Raw genomic sequence first — 17,735 nt, 5'->3', positions numbered from 1 at the left:
CAGGAACTTGGGTTGAGACTTGAGGGAGCGGGGAGTATAAGTTGCATCTTGGCATGGTACACGTCGGTCCGGTCTGCTTATGACCTCGTCAAAGGGGGCGTCCCCTAGGCTTGCCAGCTCACCCTTACTGACCGGGCCTATCTGTCTACTCGACAGCCCCCTCTTCTGACAGATGTGACGTCCAACTTCAGCGGGCAACCGGGCGAGCGATTGGCGGTCTAGCACGTGCGCTTCTGCTCAGCACAGCCTAGTGCGGTCATCGATTCGTGCACTAAGGATTGCGCATGAAGGGATGTCGACCATCAGTGTTTCAGCAGTACTAGTAGCCCCACTGACGCCTGATCATCGCGCAACATGCTCACCATTCTGCGTTTATACATTACCTTGACGCCCTCTTTCTCACAACATCAGATCGTCGTATACACCTATTCATCCACGCAGAACTCAGACATCGCGGCGTGACACCATGCCGGGAGATCACAACGATGATCCCGCCGCTACTGCCAGCCGGCTCGCGCGGATGGCTATGCATAACGTGAGTCAAGAGCGCGCCTGAGCAGATAGGAAAGGATGCTGAGTCACCCCTGATGCGCCTGTTACTGAGACAATAACACAGAAATCTGAAGCATCAACCCCTTCGCAATCCGCTCAACTCACGGTATTGAGTGCATGGATGAAGGACCCGTTGAACCGGAGATACATCGACTATGTCGGAAAGGTGACGAGCGTTGACTATCTGAGGCAGCTGGGCGTTACTCAGCGTACGCTGAAGGAGTTTCGCGAGATCGAGCGAGCCTCACAAGAAGCCTACCAGAGAGGCGCGGCAGGTACGATAGTCAAGCCTGGTGAGTTGCGTCCGTATCACAGGCAATTTCTGCTAGTAGCTAATACAGAGAAGAATTTGGCCCGAGGCACATTGCAGCAAGACCACACCCTGAAAAAGGAATAGCACCAATGACGTTGGAGTCGGCTGCATTGGTGAGTAGCGGCCTGATTGGTCTCTTTGATGCTTGCAGAGCTTGTATGTGCTAATTAACGTCAGCCACTTGATCGAGCTCGTCAGGTCTCCGCCGATCCAGGCGATATGATGCCCTGTTCCGATTTCCCAAGCTACCTGTACCCTTTCTCGGACCAATTGGCACCGCCGCCCACACTTCCGCTCGACTGGTCAGGAGGTCCTTCGTCAGACACGGCGTTCACGGGAAACCGGTGGCAAACATCCTTTGACGGGGGAGAATGGGGTACTGTAGCATGCCAGTACTCAGGGGAGGAAGGTGCGCACGCTACTGCTGCCTGTCCTGTGGGTCTAAGCATCTTGCGGCTCTGACATGGCTCATACAACAGTCACAGTGGTCGGCGGCATCCTCGGCATACCTTGCCCCGCCTGCGAGCACCCGCCGTCATATCGCCCGTTCAGTCTCGCCTCGTCCGCGACCAGGTCATGCCGGGGGCCACCGCGGTCCCCGAGGCATCAGCAAGGGAACGCAGGCGAGATCGTCATCTGCTACTCGGCAACAGCAACTGAAACACGCGTTTCCTAGTGGTCCGGGGCGATACTCATACCAAGATTCGAGGTATGTGAGCGGGGAGCCTACCGCCGATCAGTTGGAGCAGCAGTTCCGAAACATGGCGTGGAACTCATCACTCGACTCTTCCGCCGCAGCTGATCCTTGTCAGCCACGTCAGTCGATGACCTCTGGCGCTTACGGCTACCAGGACTTCCCATCCGACTCAGTACGACAGCAGGTCAACTCTGCGCACGCAACGCCCTACACCGCCCTACAACCCTCTCATACGCTCGCCGCCCCCCACTACAACTACCGCGCAGATCTGCAAGACACAGACCCTTACCTATCCTTCGACGGAGCAGGCCTCGCCGCGCTCGAGAGCGACGACACTGAGTACCCGCCTGGCGACATTGACTGGACACACGGGGATCTACCTCTGACAATGCAAGCAAACACTCACCCCGGCTCAATGGACACAGAGCCGTTCATGCTCAACAATCCATACCTTCAGCCACCGCCTAGGGGTGAAACCGGATTCCAGTCCTATCCTGAATGACATCCGCGGTGTTGAGGACTTTGGACATCAGCAGTAGAGTGGGACAGTCAGGTAATTGTCAGAAACGACTGCTGTGAGCGTGGAATCAGCGACGGGTTGGACAGGACTACGTGTTGCGGAGAATTTGACAGATACTACGACCAATGTTCTTTGCTACGGGGTCTACATGACAGCGACTGATGTAATATCCTACACGGTATACTGAATAGCGCCAATACAATCATGGCGTTGGGAAGATCCCCATGCCAGGTGTGGTCTACTCGCAGGCTGATCGCTCGAGAGCGATATCACCCCATTCCCCTGGCCTGTTGACAAGGATCTACAGCGCAGGTGGTCCGTTGACGATCTAGTCCCTTAAGTACTCACGCATCTCATGCATGACTTCACTCATAGCCCAGCCATCCCCCGGAAAGGCATGATGACTCGGCCAGCGTTCGCTCCCTTATCTTCTAGATCCCGCGCAGCCTCTGTGCGAAACGCGTATGAACAGCTTAAAGCCATCCGTATCGCCCCTGACAACAAGCTCGTCATCCCTTCAGGCCCGAATCCGAGTCCAAGCTCAGCCAGCCTCGAGCCGAGCCCTCCTGTCCCATATAACATGCAGGGCGTCACGCTGCTTTCTCGCTCCATCATACTCCTGTCTTGAACTCCAGCGCAGACTACAACAATACACTCATACAAACCTACATTCGATTCCCATAGCATGTCGCAAGTTGCCTCCAAGCGAGAATTTTCTGATGATCACCCCTCTGCGTGGCCGACCCTGGGAGAAGCCGAGGGGAAAGCTCTTGTGACTACCACATCCGACAGCACCAAGACGATGCACCCTAAAGCGTGGGGACCCCCGGCGAAGAAGACACTCAAAGCGGTGGATCGCGAGATACTGGTTGAGCGGAATCGCCGGCTGGAGCAGGAGCTCGAGGACAGCCTCGTGACTCAGCAGACGTTGGAGGACCAGCTCGAGGAGAGCCAGCAATTGCTCAGTGAGCTGAGGACAGCAGTGGACAGCCACATCGACGACACCTCGCTACTTCATGGCATGGCGCTTTTGGGCGCAATTGCCGCGGGGACAACGCAGAAGGCTTTGTCCGTCAATCAGCGGCTCGTTCGACACATTTCGCACAGGCAAGTCGTGCAAGGCGCACAAAGCACTTCTCTGAGCCGGACACTGCAATCCGATTGCAGCAGGCTGGGAACTGCATTGTTCAAGACGTTGATGGCAGGTTCGGGGGACAGCGATGAGGCGGTGCGAACGGCGGACGAGATGGACAGGATCCTCGTACTCAAGCTGACTGAGTTGGGCATTGCTGATCTCAAGGACCTTGTTCTCTCGTCCCCTGACCCCACTTTCCAGCCAGGCGGGACCGGAGTCAGGTCCGACTCTGAAGGCGAGGAGACTGAGAGTGAAGAGGGAGACAATTCGGACGTGTCAGCGGCCTCCAACGGCGACGCCGCATCGGTCATCTTCACGGGGCGGGCTTGACGGAAACGGAGCAAAGTACGCCAATCACCATGGGCTATCAGCCTTCAGAGTTTGTGGGGCGGTGTTTTGATGGGCCCGGCTAGAATGCATGTCAATTATCGTGGGGCATTTGTGTAACGACTCACATAGCCTCCAGCAGTCATGGCGCGGCGTTAGCTAGAGGTCATTGTGCGCGAGCGAGTGTAACAGGGTTCCACACGCCCGGCCACAAGCCGTGCATTATCCGAACCAGGCCTAAACTACCGCTATACCTACGCCTGATCAGTCTCGCTTATCCTATAGCACGCCACCCACTAGTCTCCGCAAGCCCGGCATGCAACGACGATCCACTTGCCCAGATTTGCCGAATCCGCCGACTAGGTCTTCCCATTCATGCTCCTGACCCTTTGGGGCGTTATCTGACACGCGTCACATCCCGATAAGGTAGTATGCGATCGAGACCCCGCTTGATGTCAGTCGTCCTTTGTGATGTCAAGGTGAAGCGTTTCATGGATCAAGCTCAGCCCAGCTCAACCTGAATGGACCAGCGCCCATGATTTCCCGGCGCCACTGTTCATCGTTCTCATTCCCCCTCCATTTCAGAATTCAACATCGCTCACCTCAGCTCCCCAAGGATCCAGCTCACCTTTCGTCATACACTCACAACAATGCCCAACTCACCAGATGATCACAACGGTGCGTGACAAGACTCTATTTCACCAAACCTGTCAGAGTCGTTAGCTGATGATCTCCAGCCCTGACAACGGGGTCCACTACTCCCACCGCCGGCAGCACTGTCCGCGGAACGGGAGCCCATGAAACGCGGGAGTCAGCTGATTCACTCGGCTCTCATGTTGGGACGTCGTCAAGCGAGATTGAGAGGCTGCGCATGTCGGCGAAATGCCTGGAGTACAAACAGCAGCTCGCCGCAAGCCAGGATGAGATTGGGCATCTGCGACATCAGATCTGGTCGGCCGAGCAGGCCCTCGAAGATATGAATGTCAGCTTGCAGAATGCGGCCGGCGCCGCTGATCAGTGGAAGAGAGAGGCGAACGAAGCTGCATTCGCATTGGGCGTCACTGAGAAAGAGCGAGACATCAGCCGGGGGATCTCTCGGGCAGCTTCCAACCAACTCGCAACTGCTTTGAATGACCTTTACGGCCAGGAGCCCGAGCGGGCGTGGGCGATGAGTGAGTTGCGCACGGTCGGCCGACTGGGCGCCGTGCTGGGCACGACGTTGTCCGCACTGTACGCCGCCAATACCGCGGGTACAGGCCTGCAAGATCAGCCAGCTCACCCAAACTTCATCTCCAACACGCTGCATGAGCTCGGCTTCCACGACCTCGTGCCGTTTGTGCCGCCGATGTCAACCTTCGCCGACACGGCCCGCCCACGCCCGGCCGCAGGCGATGGGGGCTGGGGACATCACTACTCGGGCTACGACACCATGGGAGATAATTGACGGAAAGGGTGTCGATGGGTGGACTTGGGTGGTGCTGGGTGACGGACGAGGCGCGTGATGGATTTGAGACGATTTGGAAGAGGTATGCATGTCGATCGATGTACTGCTGTACTCACATGTTCTTGCTGTCATCAGTAGGAGATTAGTGACCTGCACGGCCAGTCAGGTACTGGCATAATTGATCTCCGCGGCGGGAGCAAAGAACAGTTCTCCTGTGGACCGCATACTCGCACGAGATTCCCGCGTGTGAGCTGCCACTCAGTCACCATACTGGGTGAAGCCAAGCAAGAAGTCCGTCAGCGTTATCCAACGGCACGAGAGGTCGTGCCGCCTGTCCGGACGCTATCAGTAATTGTGAGGTGATGTCGGCGGAGGAGAAGTCAGAGGCGTCTCGAGGATAGTCAGAGTCAAGTGGATGATCGGCTGTCAATTGTACTTACGCGAAGACCTATTTCAAGATGCAGTACTCGCCGCCGATGCGATCGTCAAGCCAGTCACTCCTCACCGCCTCGTCTATAGTCGCTTTGCATTTAAGCCTCATCATCCTCCACCCTCCTATAACAAGCCACCCACTTATCTCCCTTATTCCGCTCCACCTTCCTCCCTTCCTCGGTCGCCGTCCTCGCCGACTCGAGCACCTCATCACCGACCATCTCCTCGTCTGGTATTCTCCGGAAGAGCGGATGTCTATCGAGGTGGGACGCCATCCAGATATGAAGGTCGTGTACGTCCGTTACAGTGTATAGGATCCCGCCGGGCCGGAGGACGTGTGCATATTCCGCAATCAGGGGGGTTCTGAATATTAGCTTGGGCCCGGAACCGCTGGCACTGATCCACCGCCTAGATCCCATGACCCATCGGAGATAAGTTCGGCTAAGCAGCAAAGCAGCAAAGAGGAGACATACGTGATGATCCTAGCCTTCTGTTTCCTCAACTTGAAATGCGGATCCGGAAACAGAAAGAACATCTTGCTCAATTGCGCCTTGGCGAAGAAGTTTGGCATATGCTTCATGCTGTTCGCACGGATGACCGAGACGTTTTGATATCCTCCGGGTTGGCGCTGAGTGGGGAGGTCGTCGGGTGAAGTCGAGGTCGAGGCTGGTATGGAGGCGGAAGTGGAGGAGGGATCAGAAGGGAGGAGGGACTGGGATTGACGTGTGGCGAGGATACGGTCGTGTACGTAGCTGGTGACTGAGGTACGGATCTCCATTCCTGCTTGGTCAGCTTAATGCCAATTGACAAAGATGGTTCCCCATCTCGCGACTCCGCCCCAGTCATCCCGAGTCCCGACCCTTGTCACGCCACAGCCGCCAACCGTCTCATCTATCGGCTCCGCACCGCCTCATCTATCGGCTCCGCACCGCCTCATCATTCAGTGTCACTCACCGAGCATGAGAACATCCGGAAACTTCGGCGCCAGATCCATCAACAACCCTCCGAACCCACATCCTACATCCGCCCATTCCACCCTCTTCTCCCCCGTTGGAGATGTAGACCCGACGTGCCCCTGAGGGAAGTATGCCGGATAGTGGATCGACCAGTCCATCTCTTCTGGACTTGGGGGACTGAACTGTCAGCTCTCAGTCCTGTCCAGTATGTTTGTGATCAGCAGGCACAAGACGCAGCTGTATAGCTTGACGAGGACGTACTAGTCGAGAGAGTGATCGTTGAATACATTGGCATGTGCTCTTTGACGATAGAACCGTTTCTGGCAAGTCAGCTATATCCCGTCTCGCACCGATCATCACCGCCGTCTCCAACTCCACACGTTGTCCAACCCATCGCATACAGATCTCATGATCTCGGATCAGGCAGCTCCAACAAGACACAGCAACTCACCTGAGGCGCCCGCAAGATCGCTTCTCCCGACGGCGTAACATCACTGTTCCCGCCTTCTACGCTCATCGCGCCTTTGCTAGGTCCTGCGGCACCGTTCATCGTCTCGATCTGGGCATTCCTGCCTCGCTTGGGCATGTTGCTGGTTGTGTAGGAGATGTAGTGGATGTCAAGGTGAAATCGCGAGATTTGGCTGCAAAATAAGTGAAACGCAGCCACGTTGTAGTGGGAGATCAGGAGTGATTAGGAAATTGCCTCTTTGGGTTATCCAGCCGTGTCGAGTATGTCCGTGCGTGTCAGGTGCAGTGCCACCTTCAAGGGAGTGCCTGTGAGGGAGCGTACATAGAGGTACATATCACTACTAGCTATAGATAGACACACACACACCTATGCAGTAGATAGATAGCCCCGCTCAGTGGCATCGCCTTCGACTCGAACTATCCCTTCGACAAGATAGCAGTGTCCACAACCTATCCGATCCCCCTATCGACTCCTCTTCACTTGCCAGCAGCCCTTCGGCGGTCAGCTCCACCTCAACCTCTATCATACGTAATCCCCTCGCTTCCCTCCCTCAACAAATGGGGCTCGCTCGCGTCAACCGGACAAGACCCTACGACGTATCAGCAGGCGACATCTGCGGATAACGTGAAGCTCTGGCAGCCAGCTATAGATAAAGAGCTGGATAACCTGCGAGCAAAGAAGGTGTTTCGACCATCGAAACTCCCGCAGGGCAGAAAGGCGATTACATGTCGCTGGATTTTCACCACCAAGCGAGATGCTGATGGTGTGATCACGAAGCGTAAGGCAAGGCTGGTTGCTAGAGGTTTTTCTCAACAGCCAGGAGTTGACTTTGCCGAGACGTACGCACCGGTAAGCAGGCTAGTCAGTCTGCGTCTACTCCTCACGATCGCGGCGGGGCTGGACTGGGAGATACACCAGGCAGACGTCGAAGGCGCATATCTTAATGGCAAGATCAAGGAGGAGATTTATATGGAGATACCCCCTGGGTACAAGGTACCGGGAGGTCACAACTGTGTGAAGGTCGAGGGGGCACTTTATGGCTTGAAGCAAGCTGCGCAGTGCTGGTGGGAAGAGGCTGGAAAGGTCCTCAAGAGCCTCGGGTTCAAGAGACTTCAGTCTGAGTGGGGCCTGTACTTCCGGGATGATGCACAGGGGCCCATCCTGCTTCTACTATACGTAGATGACTTCTGTCTTGCCGCACGTAAGCGCGCGACAATCGACAACACCCTCGCGGACCTTCGTCGTCGTTGGACGATCACAGATACCGAGAAGGTCACTTCTATCCTCGGGATGAAGGTGACACGTGATAGGCAGCGCAGACTGATCTCAGTCACGCAGCCTGGTTACATCGATACCCTACTCGCTCGATTCCCCTCATCGACCTCGCGCGAGTTTGCCACACCGATGGCACATACCACCGATAACCTCAGCTCGGAAGCTTCGCCGCTCACGCCGTATCAGCAGATCGTCGTGCAGCCGAATTTGAGCAGACTAGGCGTTTGCTCAGGGCTGGAACTGTACCACCTACAGTCTTACGCCCAGTACGCTCGTATGCTCTCGGACGTCCATGGTTCGCGGTTCAACTCGCCCGTCCCCATTCCTTGGAACAACGGTACGGTCTCCCCTTCGCAGATCTTTGCGCCACCCCCGAGCGAGGTCTCGACTTTCTCGGGGATCTCCGGCTTGACCACGTCATCCGGTACCACCCTCGGCTCCGGATCTTCGGTTTCCTCCGATGGATCGGATGCCTCGTCTATGGCGTCATTCCTTTCCTTCGGTTCGGTGGTGTCCCACGAGGCCCCTCTTGCCTCTTACGTCCCTTCCAACGCGGGCTCGTCCACCTCGTCGGACTCTACTGTGGTTCCCGTCGTCATCCACCCGGTGGCGACTCGCGGAACCCTTTCCTCTCCCCACTCGGTCAAGTCTTCCGAGTCGGGTGTTACCCGTAACACCGTAAGTCCTGCGTCATCCTACATCACTCGTAATGATGCTGACCAAGACAGAAGGTCCGTCACCTCCGAGTCGCCAAGATCAAGGCTACCGGTACCCTCATGGTTCCGCCTTGCGTCCGGTGCCTCGCCAACGGTACCCCGTGCTACTGGTCTCCTGATTCCGCCGGCTGCGCCGAGTGCACGGCTCACGCTCGGCTCTGCTCGTTCGGGAGCCACAAGAGGCGTCGGACCGGCTATAGTCCGATCTGGGTGAGTCCTTTCGTAATTGTGGGATCGTTCCAGCTAATAATAGCAGAACCCTCCTTCTTCCTCGGTCGGCTCTACCTTTGCCACCGAGAGCGTGGTCTCATCCGGCGCCCACTGCACTGGCCACGGTCTCCGCCTGATCACCCTTGATCAGTCTACATCATTCTTGATCACCCTTGATCAGTCTACATCATTCTTGATCACCCGTGATCAGTCTTGTTTCTTTTGATCACACTCGATCCTATCAACAACGATGTCCCGACCGGACGAAGAAGAACTGGTGGACTACGATGAGGCGTATGAGGAGTCATTCGTGCCCTCAGTGAACGGGCCGGGCCAGTCGACAAAGGGGCAATTGGAAGCTGAGTTCGCTGCGAAGGTTGCCATACCCGGAGAGGATGACGAGTTACTGGGCATTGCTGCTCCCGATGGAATGGTCTGGAGCGAGGAGGAGGAGAAATTTGTTCGTATAGAAGAAGAGTTGGTGGATTATGATGAGACGCCGGAGGAGAATTTTACACCAGGTGGCGCGGATCCGATGGATAAAGACGATAAGATGTTAGGGCTTGAGCGTGGTCATGAGTCTAGGGTTGAGGATGCGGAGAAGAACGCAGGGCAAGGCCAGCAAGACGTGGGGGAAGTCAAGGATAAAGGCGAAAGCGGTGTACAGGCGGCGCCAATGGCGGAAGGAACTTCTGCCGATGGGTCTAAATTGGGAGCAAAGGCAAAAGAGGGAGGAGACGCAGGATCTAAGATCTCTGCTAGCGAGGAAGCCAAACGGCGAAAGGAAGCAGCGAGTCTGAAAGCAAAGAAGGCCAAGGCGGATGCGGCGGTGGCTTTGAAAATGGCAAGGGAAGCGGAGGAAGAGGCGAGTGCTGCCGAGGCGGACTCGAAGGTGGCGGATAAGAGAGAGGCAGCTGAGAAGCTGGAGGAATACCGAGACAAAATTAAGAGCAAGTGGGATGGGAAGCCCGAGGAGCTAGGTGAATGGGGAAAGTTGAGGAACAAATGCCGCTTCTGTTGGAAGACCAAAGATAATACTGGGCATACTTGCTACTGTAATTGGCCAAAAACGGGCTGGGCACCTTGGGCGTTTCAGAATGGTCTGCGATGGCACAATGGAGGTTGGTACCGATGGGGAGTCTTCCTGTGCGATGGGGGGTCGGATGTCAGACAAGAATGGGAGATAGTTGAGGCGTTGCAGATGTGGGACGGAAATCCACACGCGGAAAAGTTTTGGACCAAATTCCAGGAGGAGAGATACCACTCCAATCCGGAGATGATGATGGAGTGGGTCGAGATTGCGCACAATCCGATTCGGTTTGCAGAGGAGGCAAACAGGTGGAGGCAGTTGGGGTACGAGCTCGTGAAGTTCCCAAAGGACAGGGCGGTAAAGGGGTGGAGGGCATGGCCTAACCCTCCGGGTCATGAGGACAAGGAGTATATGAAGGAGGTGGATGAGAAGAAAGCCAAAGCTGGAAAGCAGGGCGTGGAGAAGGCTGTTGTGAAAGAAGCTGTGAAGCCAAATATGGTATGGAAAGCTATTCCGACCGGTCCGTCTTCCGAAAGGTCGACTCACCAAGCTCCTCCTCACCTAAAAAGGGAATTCGAGGGACCGCAGGCGGCGCAGGGTGATTATATCAAGAAGCCCAGGAACGGCATATATCAGCAAAGGGGCATGGTGACACCGCAAAATGTCCCATGGCGGAAGGTCAATGGAGTGGCTTATGCCCTAGAAGGTCGGCAGATGGGCGACCCGAGACCGGAGATCCAACAAGGCGGATTGTCGCATGAGCAGGGCGGACCGGGATTTCAGCACGGCGAGCCGGTATATCACCAAGGCAGACCGGGATTCCAGCACGGCGAGCCGGTTGGTTATCACCAAGGCGGACCGGGATTCCAGCATGGCGGTCAGCAGCAAAGCGGGCCGGGGTATCACCAAGGCGGATTGGGGTACCAGCAAGGCGGACAAGTGTTTCCGCAGGGTAGACCTGTGTTTCAGCAAGGCGGCCAGCAGCAAGGGGGACAAGGATATCAGCAAGCGGGACCGAGCCAGGGAGGACTTTCCCCAAGGGGGCAGGTATACCAGCGGGGAGGAAATGGAGGAGGCAACATGCCGCAGAATGGGGCGTATGAGGGCAACACCAACCGAGGTTTCGCGCCTGTGCCAGGTCGAGGTGGTTTTGGGTGGTAGAGGTAGTTGGCCGCGATAATAGGGATGGAGACGAGGCGAGTGTCGGGTAGGAGTCGGGGTCGAAGAAAAGGAGAGTGAAGGATGGGGATAGAGATATCAGAATGGAGTAGCCTGAGTAGGGTTAGTATTATGAGCTTTCGAGTCGAGAGACCGAACTTTAGCGAGTGGAGAAAGAAGCCGAGAGGCTGGGATAGAGGTTTCGATTCAAATGACTAAGTTTTAGCGATTAGGGAGATTGCCAAAAGGCAGGCAAAGGGTGAGGCTATCCATCATGGAAGTCGGCTAAGATGAGGACGAGTAAGAGTGTACAAAGTCTGCACTGGATCAGCGAAGTTCAAGACAGAATCAGAATGAGGAAGGCAAGAAGCGCAGATTGAGGCTGAAAGGGCATTGGGGTATATCTTTGGAGAAGTGTCCAACTCACAACTATCAAAAGCCAAAACCAAAACCAACAAAACAACAACTGGGATACTCGCTATCGCTTAAATCGGTGTTCTCGCAACGGGCAATGTTGGATCCACAATCTGCGGGATAGGTGGAGGGAGTAGAGCTCCTGTGGCCGACATTGTCGGGTGTGCGGTTCGTTTGTCTATTCTGAGAGGTTGGCGAATCAAGGCGATAGGATCAAAAGGCATCCCATGTTCTGGGTGCTACTGCGTAGGCAGTTGAGCGTCGGGATGTTCGTATGGAACTGCGGCGGGTCAGGTCTATGGTGCTGATCTCCCACAGCGGGATAGGACGGTTGAGAGGCGATTAGAGGGCTAATCAGCTAGAGTTTGGGGGATTTGTAGTGGGAGATCAGGAGTGATTAGGAAATTGCCTCTTTGGGTTATCCAGCCGTGTCGAGTATGTCCGTGCGTGTCAGGTGCAGTGCCACCTTCAAGGGAGTGCCTGTGAGGGAGCGTACATAGAGGTACATATCACTACTAGCTATAGATAGACACACACACACCTATGCAGTAGATAGATAGCCCCGCTCAGTGGCATCGCCTTCGACTCGAACTATCCCTTCGACAAGATAGCAGTGTCCACAACCTATCCGATCCCCCTATCGACTCCTCTTCACTTGCCAGCAGCCCTTCGGCGGTCAGCTCCACCTCAACCTCTATCATACGTAATCCCCTCGCTTCCCTCCCTCAACAACGTGGTCGGACATAATTTTGGCAGAGGTATGCATAGCCTAATCTTGACTTGGCCTGCAGCCTTGGAAGCTCCGAAGCTCCGAAGTCGAACAGGGCTCAGCTGGCTCGCCGTCGTAGCTGGCCGTGACAGGCGCCGCCCACAGCGTCAAGGCCGAAGAGTGAGAGCATCGCTGATTAACGAGATCTCATGGGATCATCTAACTTTGGTTTCCGCTACCACCCCCATGCCTCGCCGAGATACTGCCCCAACCCACTGAGATTCCCCGCCAACACCTCCCCCAACCTCTCCTCCAGCCCCTCAAACGCCATTCTCGCGCGTTCCCTCTCCTCCCAGTTCAACTTGCCCTCCGAAACATCCTCTTCTGCTCCTTTGGCCGCCCTCTCCTCTTCTTCCTCCTCTTTCAGGACAATATCCGGGATGGGCAATCCAAACTTTTCATCCTTCTTCCTCCTCTTCCTATCCCCACCCTCTTCCCCCTCGTCTTCCACTGGCGCCGCACTCCCAATCTCCGCTCTCAACACCTTGGCCAGATTCCGCACTAACAGCGCCGCCAGGAACGCCACGCCCATCGGATGTCTGTTCCGTGGATCCGTCGGCGTGGAGAAGGCCGTAAAGTGTAACTTGTACGTCGAGGGGAGACGGGGCGGGGACCGTCGGGTGATATTGGGCGCAGAGAGCCAGGCGGCTGAGTTGGGATTGGACAGTACCATATCGGGTACAGAGCGCTGGCGGGGAAGGGGGAGATGCGTGAGGAGATGGGACGTTGTGCATGGGGAATGGGTGCAGGTGGCCCATGCGCAAGCGGTAGGGAGAGGGGAGGAGAGGTGTGTTTGTTGGAGGTGCGAAACGAGTTGGGCGGGGTTGGTTGGGCCGGAGGGAGAAGGGCAGGATTTCCATTTACAGGCGTATTTGTCTAGCTCGTCTATGGGATCAGCACGAGTTCAAGAGGTAAGTGAGGGTATGACCGACCTAGGGACTTCCGGTATCCCATACCGGCAATCACGAAGCGCTGGTTCCCTGTATCGTCCACCCACACCTTGGCGGCCGCGCCAGGAAACGCGACGGTGACGTTCTTGATCACCTCCGACGCGCTCAAGAGTTGCTCGGTGACCTGCTGAGGGGAGAAGAAGTCGCGATAGGAGTGCCAGAAGGTCACTTGGGCAAGCTGGGATGTCGACGAGTAGATGAAGGATTCGTGCATCCTGATATGTCAGCTGTTGCGCGATATCTAGCGATGTTACAGCGAGCTCACCATGTGATACTCCGCTGTGGCTCCTTCATCTTGTACAGCTTCGCCTTGAGGGCCTCGCCTAGTGGTGGTGGCCTATCTCCTACATCTCCTACGACCGCCATCGGTCCATACACCTCGATCAAGCGCTGCGCTTCTTCCCGCTCCTTCGTGCGCTTCTTGCTTGCTTCCTCTGTCGCCCAGGTAGTTGACGCTGGATTACGCGCCATACCTCCCTGTGTCCACGTGAGGGGCTCGAAGCTCGCGGATGTCTGCCGAGCGCCATGCTCCAGGAGCCGCATCATATGCCGGAGGTGCGCCGAGATGCTGGGCGAAGCGAGGATGAGGCGCGCCGGGCCTGGCGCGACGGTGAGAGAAATGAGGAGGTCGAGGGTGAGGTCAAGGATGGACGGAGGGGGCGAGAGTGAGAGGAGGAGTACGAGGTGAGACGTAAGTGCGGGTGGGAGTGGTGGGAGTGAAGGAATGAGGAGGGCGGAAATGAGGAGGGGGAGGATGAGGTGAAGAATCGTTAGGTCGCGTGTGTGAATGAGGATAGTGGGGAGTGTAGAGCTGAGGATGTCGAGCATAGCTGGAGAGGGCGGCAGGTACGGCAGAGTAGCTTGCAGGATGTTGAGGACGTGCTGTATTGGCTCCGGTGAGCTGAGGAGCACCTCGTCCAGCAGGTATTTTACCGGTAGGGCGAACAAGCGAGTCAGAAACCCCGTAAAGGCCTTGCTTCCGCCTACCAGCTTGGCATTGTGCCCTGCCGAGCCGATGCTCGCGTTCCGAAGAACAAGCAGCGAGTTGATCGCCCGGTCCTCCGTATCCCTATCCACCGCCCACTCGCCCACGAACCCAAACCGTCCTTCCCGCCGCGCTTGGGCTAATGCCGCGCCACGCTCGAGCTCGTCCAGCCATAGAAGCGGATACTCCAGCAGCGCGGGGATAGCGTCGATGAACTTGTCGAGCTGGAATCGGTCTGGATGGTCGTAGGTCGCTACGATGAGCCGGGGGAGAGCCCAGTCGACCTCCTCGGGAAGGGTGGAACGGAGGGCGAGGAAGAGGGGGTTCTTGGGTCCGGGCTCGATCTGCCGGGCTGAGGGGATATAGCTGGGTGCTCGATGTGGCTGCTGCGCCATCGCTCCTTGAGGTAATGGAGCTATGGGACGTTGTTGGACGGACATGGTGTCGCTATAAGAAGGTGAGTGGACGCGACAGGAACTTTTGGCTTGGCTCAGCGCGAAGCTTGTCAACACGCGAAGGAATGTGGGTTGCGGTTCCGGCTAAAAGCCACGTCATACATGCCTCCACCTACCATGACCACCTTCGTCTCTGTGTCCTCGCCGAGGTGGTCGTCAGAAGCCCTGTTTTGCCTATGCTATACGGGAGTGCCTTGGAGGCGGATTCCGCCATAGCGTGTGAGGCAAAAGGGTCTGTCCCGGCAACTGGAAAAAAGGTCTGTCCGTGGTATACGGTATCCACTCGTCACGCGAGGCGGTACCGCGGCCCCCCCTTCCGCAAATGACTACATGCTCCCTAAGTAGCGCTGCTAGGTATCGTGAGTCAGGATAGATCAAAGGAGAAAGACAGAGGAAAGCCCTCCAGACAGTGTCATTAATGGACGATGGTTGTGCGAAACCAGCAGGGATGAGCGCGGTGGGAAGGCCATTGCCATGCCGTCTTACATCTCGCTCACTACTGTCCCGATAGCAAGCCATGGAAGTTCCTTGCAGCACTATCGGAGTCCCTCGATGTGCGCCAGATGGGGATGCGGACGGTTGGGCAGCGCAACGACCATTCTTCCTGTCCATCTTCTGTTGACCAATCTGGCCTGGAGTCCCCGCATGACATGCCGTAATTGCCCAAAATTCTGATAGAGCTGTCTCCAACTTCTTCCTGCTCTGGCCACCTTACCCTTATCAGCACCAAAGCCCAATATGGACGCCCTCCTAGCCTCCGCAGGCCCCCTCAATCCCGGCAAGAAGCGCCGTATGAAGCCTTCAGCGCGCTCTACCGCCCCAGCGCACAAGAACACTCAGTACGGGGACGAAAAGATCGACCCCTCCCTCTATTCCATCCTCGACAACACCCGCACCCCCTCTGCATTCGGTACAAACAACCTAGCTTCTGGCTCGGCGGAGCCAGCTCTCCAAGCCAACAAAATTGTTGCGCGGATAGGAGACAAGAAGCTCCGCGCGAGGGTGGCAAGGACGGATGTATCGAACAAGCGGGCGCAGAAGGAGCGGGCGGAGGTGAATGAGTGGCTGAATGCGCCAATGGCGGGTGGACTGGGAGGTATTGAGGTGGATGAGGATCAAGGGGAGAGGACGTGGCGGGTGGGCCAGGAGGAGATTGTCAAGGAAGTAGGAGTGGCGAGCGGGTCGAAGCGATTTGATCTGAAGTTTGAGGATATGGGGAGCTACAAGGTGGACTATACGCGGAACGGAAGGTGAGCTATGAGGATATACCACAAGCAGGAGCCAAGCTCATCATCAGACATATAGCTATAGCATCGTCCAAGGGGCACGTAGCGACATTCGACTGGCAAGCTGGCCGGCTGCACTCTGAGATCCAACTTCGGGAAAGCGTCAGAGCGATCAAATTCCTTCAGTCCGAGTCGTTCTATGCCGTCGCTCAGAAGAAATATGTCTTTGTCTACGATCAAAACGGTGTAGAGCTGCAGTAAGCCTTGACACCCATCCCAGCTCCAAGAGGACCAGGCTGATTCCCGTAGCAAGCTCAAGCAGCACATGGACCCCACCCACCTCGAATACCTTCCCTACCACTACCTCCTCACATCGGTCGGCCACGCCGGATGGCTCAAATACCACGACGTCTCCACTGGCGTCATGCTCACCCAAATACCCACCCACCTCGGCTCCCCATCCACCATGGCCCAAAACTCCCACTCTGGCATAATACACCTCGGTCACTCCAACGGCACCATGACACTCTGGTCCCCCAATCAAACATCCGCGCACGTCAAGCTCCTAGCGCACCGAGGACCAGTCGTCGCCATTGCCTCGGATCCGAGTGAATCCTCTGCCGGCCGGTACACCGCTACAGCCGGTCTCGACGGGCAGATCAAGATCTGGGATGGGCGGATGTGGGGAAAAGAGCTTCGTTCTTTCTCCATGCGGAACAATCCCATTTCCCTCTCCTACTCTGGACGAGGGATGCTCGCTGTCGGTGGGAAAAGCGGAGTCTCGGTCTTCAGGGACGAGACGACCACTCCTTACCTCACACTCCCCCTCCCTTCCCTTTCCGCCGACAGCATCAAGTTCTGCCCATTCGACGATATCCTAGCCGTCGGCCATGCACGCGGGATCTCGTCCCTCCTCGTCCCCGGCTCCGGAGAGGCCAACTTTGATTCGGCAGAAGCGGACGTCTTTGAGTCTCACACTCGACGGAGAGAGAGGGAAGTTCGGGGCGTACTGGAGAAGATCCGCCCGGAGCTTATTACGATGGATACGGAGTATCTCGGCAAGGTGCGGGAAGAGCAGCCGCAGAGCTATGCAGAGAAGGAGGCGAGGAGTTATCGCCAGAAAGGGAGGATGGAGCGGTTGCGCGAGGGAGGGGTCGATCCGGAGGGGGATCTGGCGGGGAGGGAGAGTAGTGAGGATGATGACGAGGGTGGGAAGGGAGGGGACGAGCCAGAAAAGAAGAAGAAGAAGAAGATGAGGGGTAAAGGGAAGAGTATGGCGAGGTATCTCGAGAAGAAGAAGAAGAATGTGGTGGATAATACGACGGTGAGCTGGCTTTCCGCCAGAAGTTGTCTCTGGTCAGGAGCAAAGAGCTGATATATGCAGATCGCACTCAGGCAGAAGGTTGCTTCGCAAGCCAGAGCAGAGGAGGAGAAGCGCAAGATCGCCAACGGGGAGATCGTCAAGGAGTCTGGGGCACTTGCGCGGTTCGGGTGATCTCTTGGAGCTCCAACTGCTGTATAAGAGTGATGGTCTTCTTGCATGCACGATCTTGTCCTAGATGTCTTTTGATATCGTCTTCACGATGTCGAGGGCCAAGCTGCTACAAAGCGGCTACTGAGCAAGAGATCCATCGATTCAGAGCCAAGTCACCAGCACTCAGAGTACTCAGAGTTCATACGCATATCGATACATCTCACTTCT

The 17,735-nt window shown here is 56.4% G+C and overlaps 7 protein-coding genes across 7 annotated transcripts; 5 read left to right on the top strand and 2 right to left on the bottom strand.

The window, feature by feature from the left end:
- Window positions 1–466: 466 nt before the first annotated feature.
- Window positions 467–2,064, top strand: MKK02DRAFT_31888 (uncharacterized protein; the record flags this gene model as incomplete). The annotated part of the gene is made up of 5 exons (XM_053088395.1): window positions 467–535; window positions 617–845; window positions 923–978; window positions 1,043–1,300; window positions 1,345–2,064. The coding sequence occupies 5 exons, from the start codon at window positions 467–469 to the stop codon at window positions 2,062–2,064; spliced, it is 1,332 nt and encodes a 443-aa protein (XP_052948229.1).
- Window positions 2,065–2,767: 703 nt separating this feature from the next.
- On the top strand, window positions 2,768–3,547 carry MKK02DRAFT_42844 (uncharacterized protein; the record flags this gene model as incomplete). The annotated part of the gene is made up of 1 exon (XM_053092180.1): window positions 2,768–3,547. One exon carries the CDS (start codon window positions 2,768–2,770, stop codon window positions 3,545–3,547), a length of 780 nt encoding a protein of 259 aa, XP_052948228.1.
- Window positions 3,548–4,194: 647 nt separating this feature from the next.
- On the top strand, window positions 4,195–4,988 carry MKK02DRAFT_42843 (uncharacterized protein; the record flags this gene model as incomplete). Its single annotated transcript, XM_053092179.1, has 2 exons — window positions 4,195–4,222; window positions 4,282–4,988. The coding sequence occupies 2 exons, from the start codon at window positions 4,195–4,197 to the stop codon at window positions 4,986–4,988; spliced, it is 735 nt and encodes a 244-aa protein (XP_052948227.1).
- A 530-nt stretch (window positions 4,989–5,518) lies between these two features.
- On the bottom strand, window positions 5,519–6,926 carry MKK02DRAFT_23448 (putative tRNA (guanine-N(7)-)-methyltransferase; the record flags this gene model as incomplete). The annotated part of the gene is made up of 5 exons (XM_053086733.1): window positions 5,519–5,783; window positions 5,894–6,203; window positions 6,375–6,553; window positions 6,638–6,696; window positions 6,828–6,926. The coding sequence occupies 5 exons, from the start codon at window positions 6,924–6,926 to the stop codon at window positions 5,519–5,521; spliced, it is 912 nt and encodes a 303-aa protein (XP_052948226.1).
- Window positions 6,927–8,135: 1,209 nt separating this feature from the next.
- On the top strand, window positions 8,136–11,237 carry MKK02DRAFT_31884 (uncharacterized protein; the record flags this gene model as incomplete). The annotated part of the gene is made up of 3 exons (XM_053088394.1): window positions 8,136–8,798; window positions 8,849–9,046; window positions 9,339–11,237. 3 exons carry the CDS (start codon window positions 8,136–8,138, stop codon window positions 11,235–11,237), a joined length of 2,760 nt encoding a protein of 919 aa, XP_052948225.1.
- Window positions 11,238–12,592: 1,355 nt separating this feature from the next.
- Window positions 12,593–14,792, bottom strand: MKK02DRAFT_23434 (uncharacterized protein; the record flags this gene model as incomplete). Its single annotated transcript, XM_053086731.1, has 3 exons — window positions 12,593–13,302; window positions 13,350–13,582; window positions 13,633–14,792. The coding sequence occupies 3 exons, from the start codon at window positions 14,790–14,792 to the stop codon at window positions 12,593–12,595; spliced, it is 2,103 nt and encodes a 700-aa protein (XP_052948224.1).
- Window positions 14,793–15,545: 753 nt separating this feature from the next.
- Window positions 15,546–17,528, top strand: MKK02DRAFT_36176 (WD40-repeat-containing domain protein; the record flags this gene model as incomplete). Its single annotated transcript, XM_053089364.1, has 4 exons — window positions 15,546–16,057; window positions 16,105–16,290; window positions 16,343–17,357; window positions 17,418–17,528. 4 exons carry the CDS (start codon window positions 15,546–15,548, stop codon window positions 17,526–17,528), a joined length of 1,824 nt encoding a protein of 607 aa, XP_052948223.1.
- Between the last annotated feature and the right edge of the window lie 207 nt (window positions 17,529–17,735).

Source organism: Dioszegia hungarica, assembly GCF_025882075.1.
Source record: "Dioszegia hungarica strain PDD-24b-2 chromosome Unknown MKK02contig_6, whole genome shotgun sequence".
Taxonomy (NCBI): Eukaryota; Fungi; Basidiomycota; class Tremellomycetes; order Tremellales; family Bulleribasidiaceae; genus Dioszegia; species Dioszegia hungarica.
The sequence above is the reverse complement of the archived record's forward strand: the minus strand, read 5'-3'. Positions and strand labels throughout refer to the sequence as shown.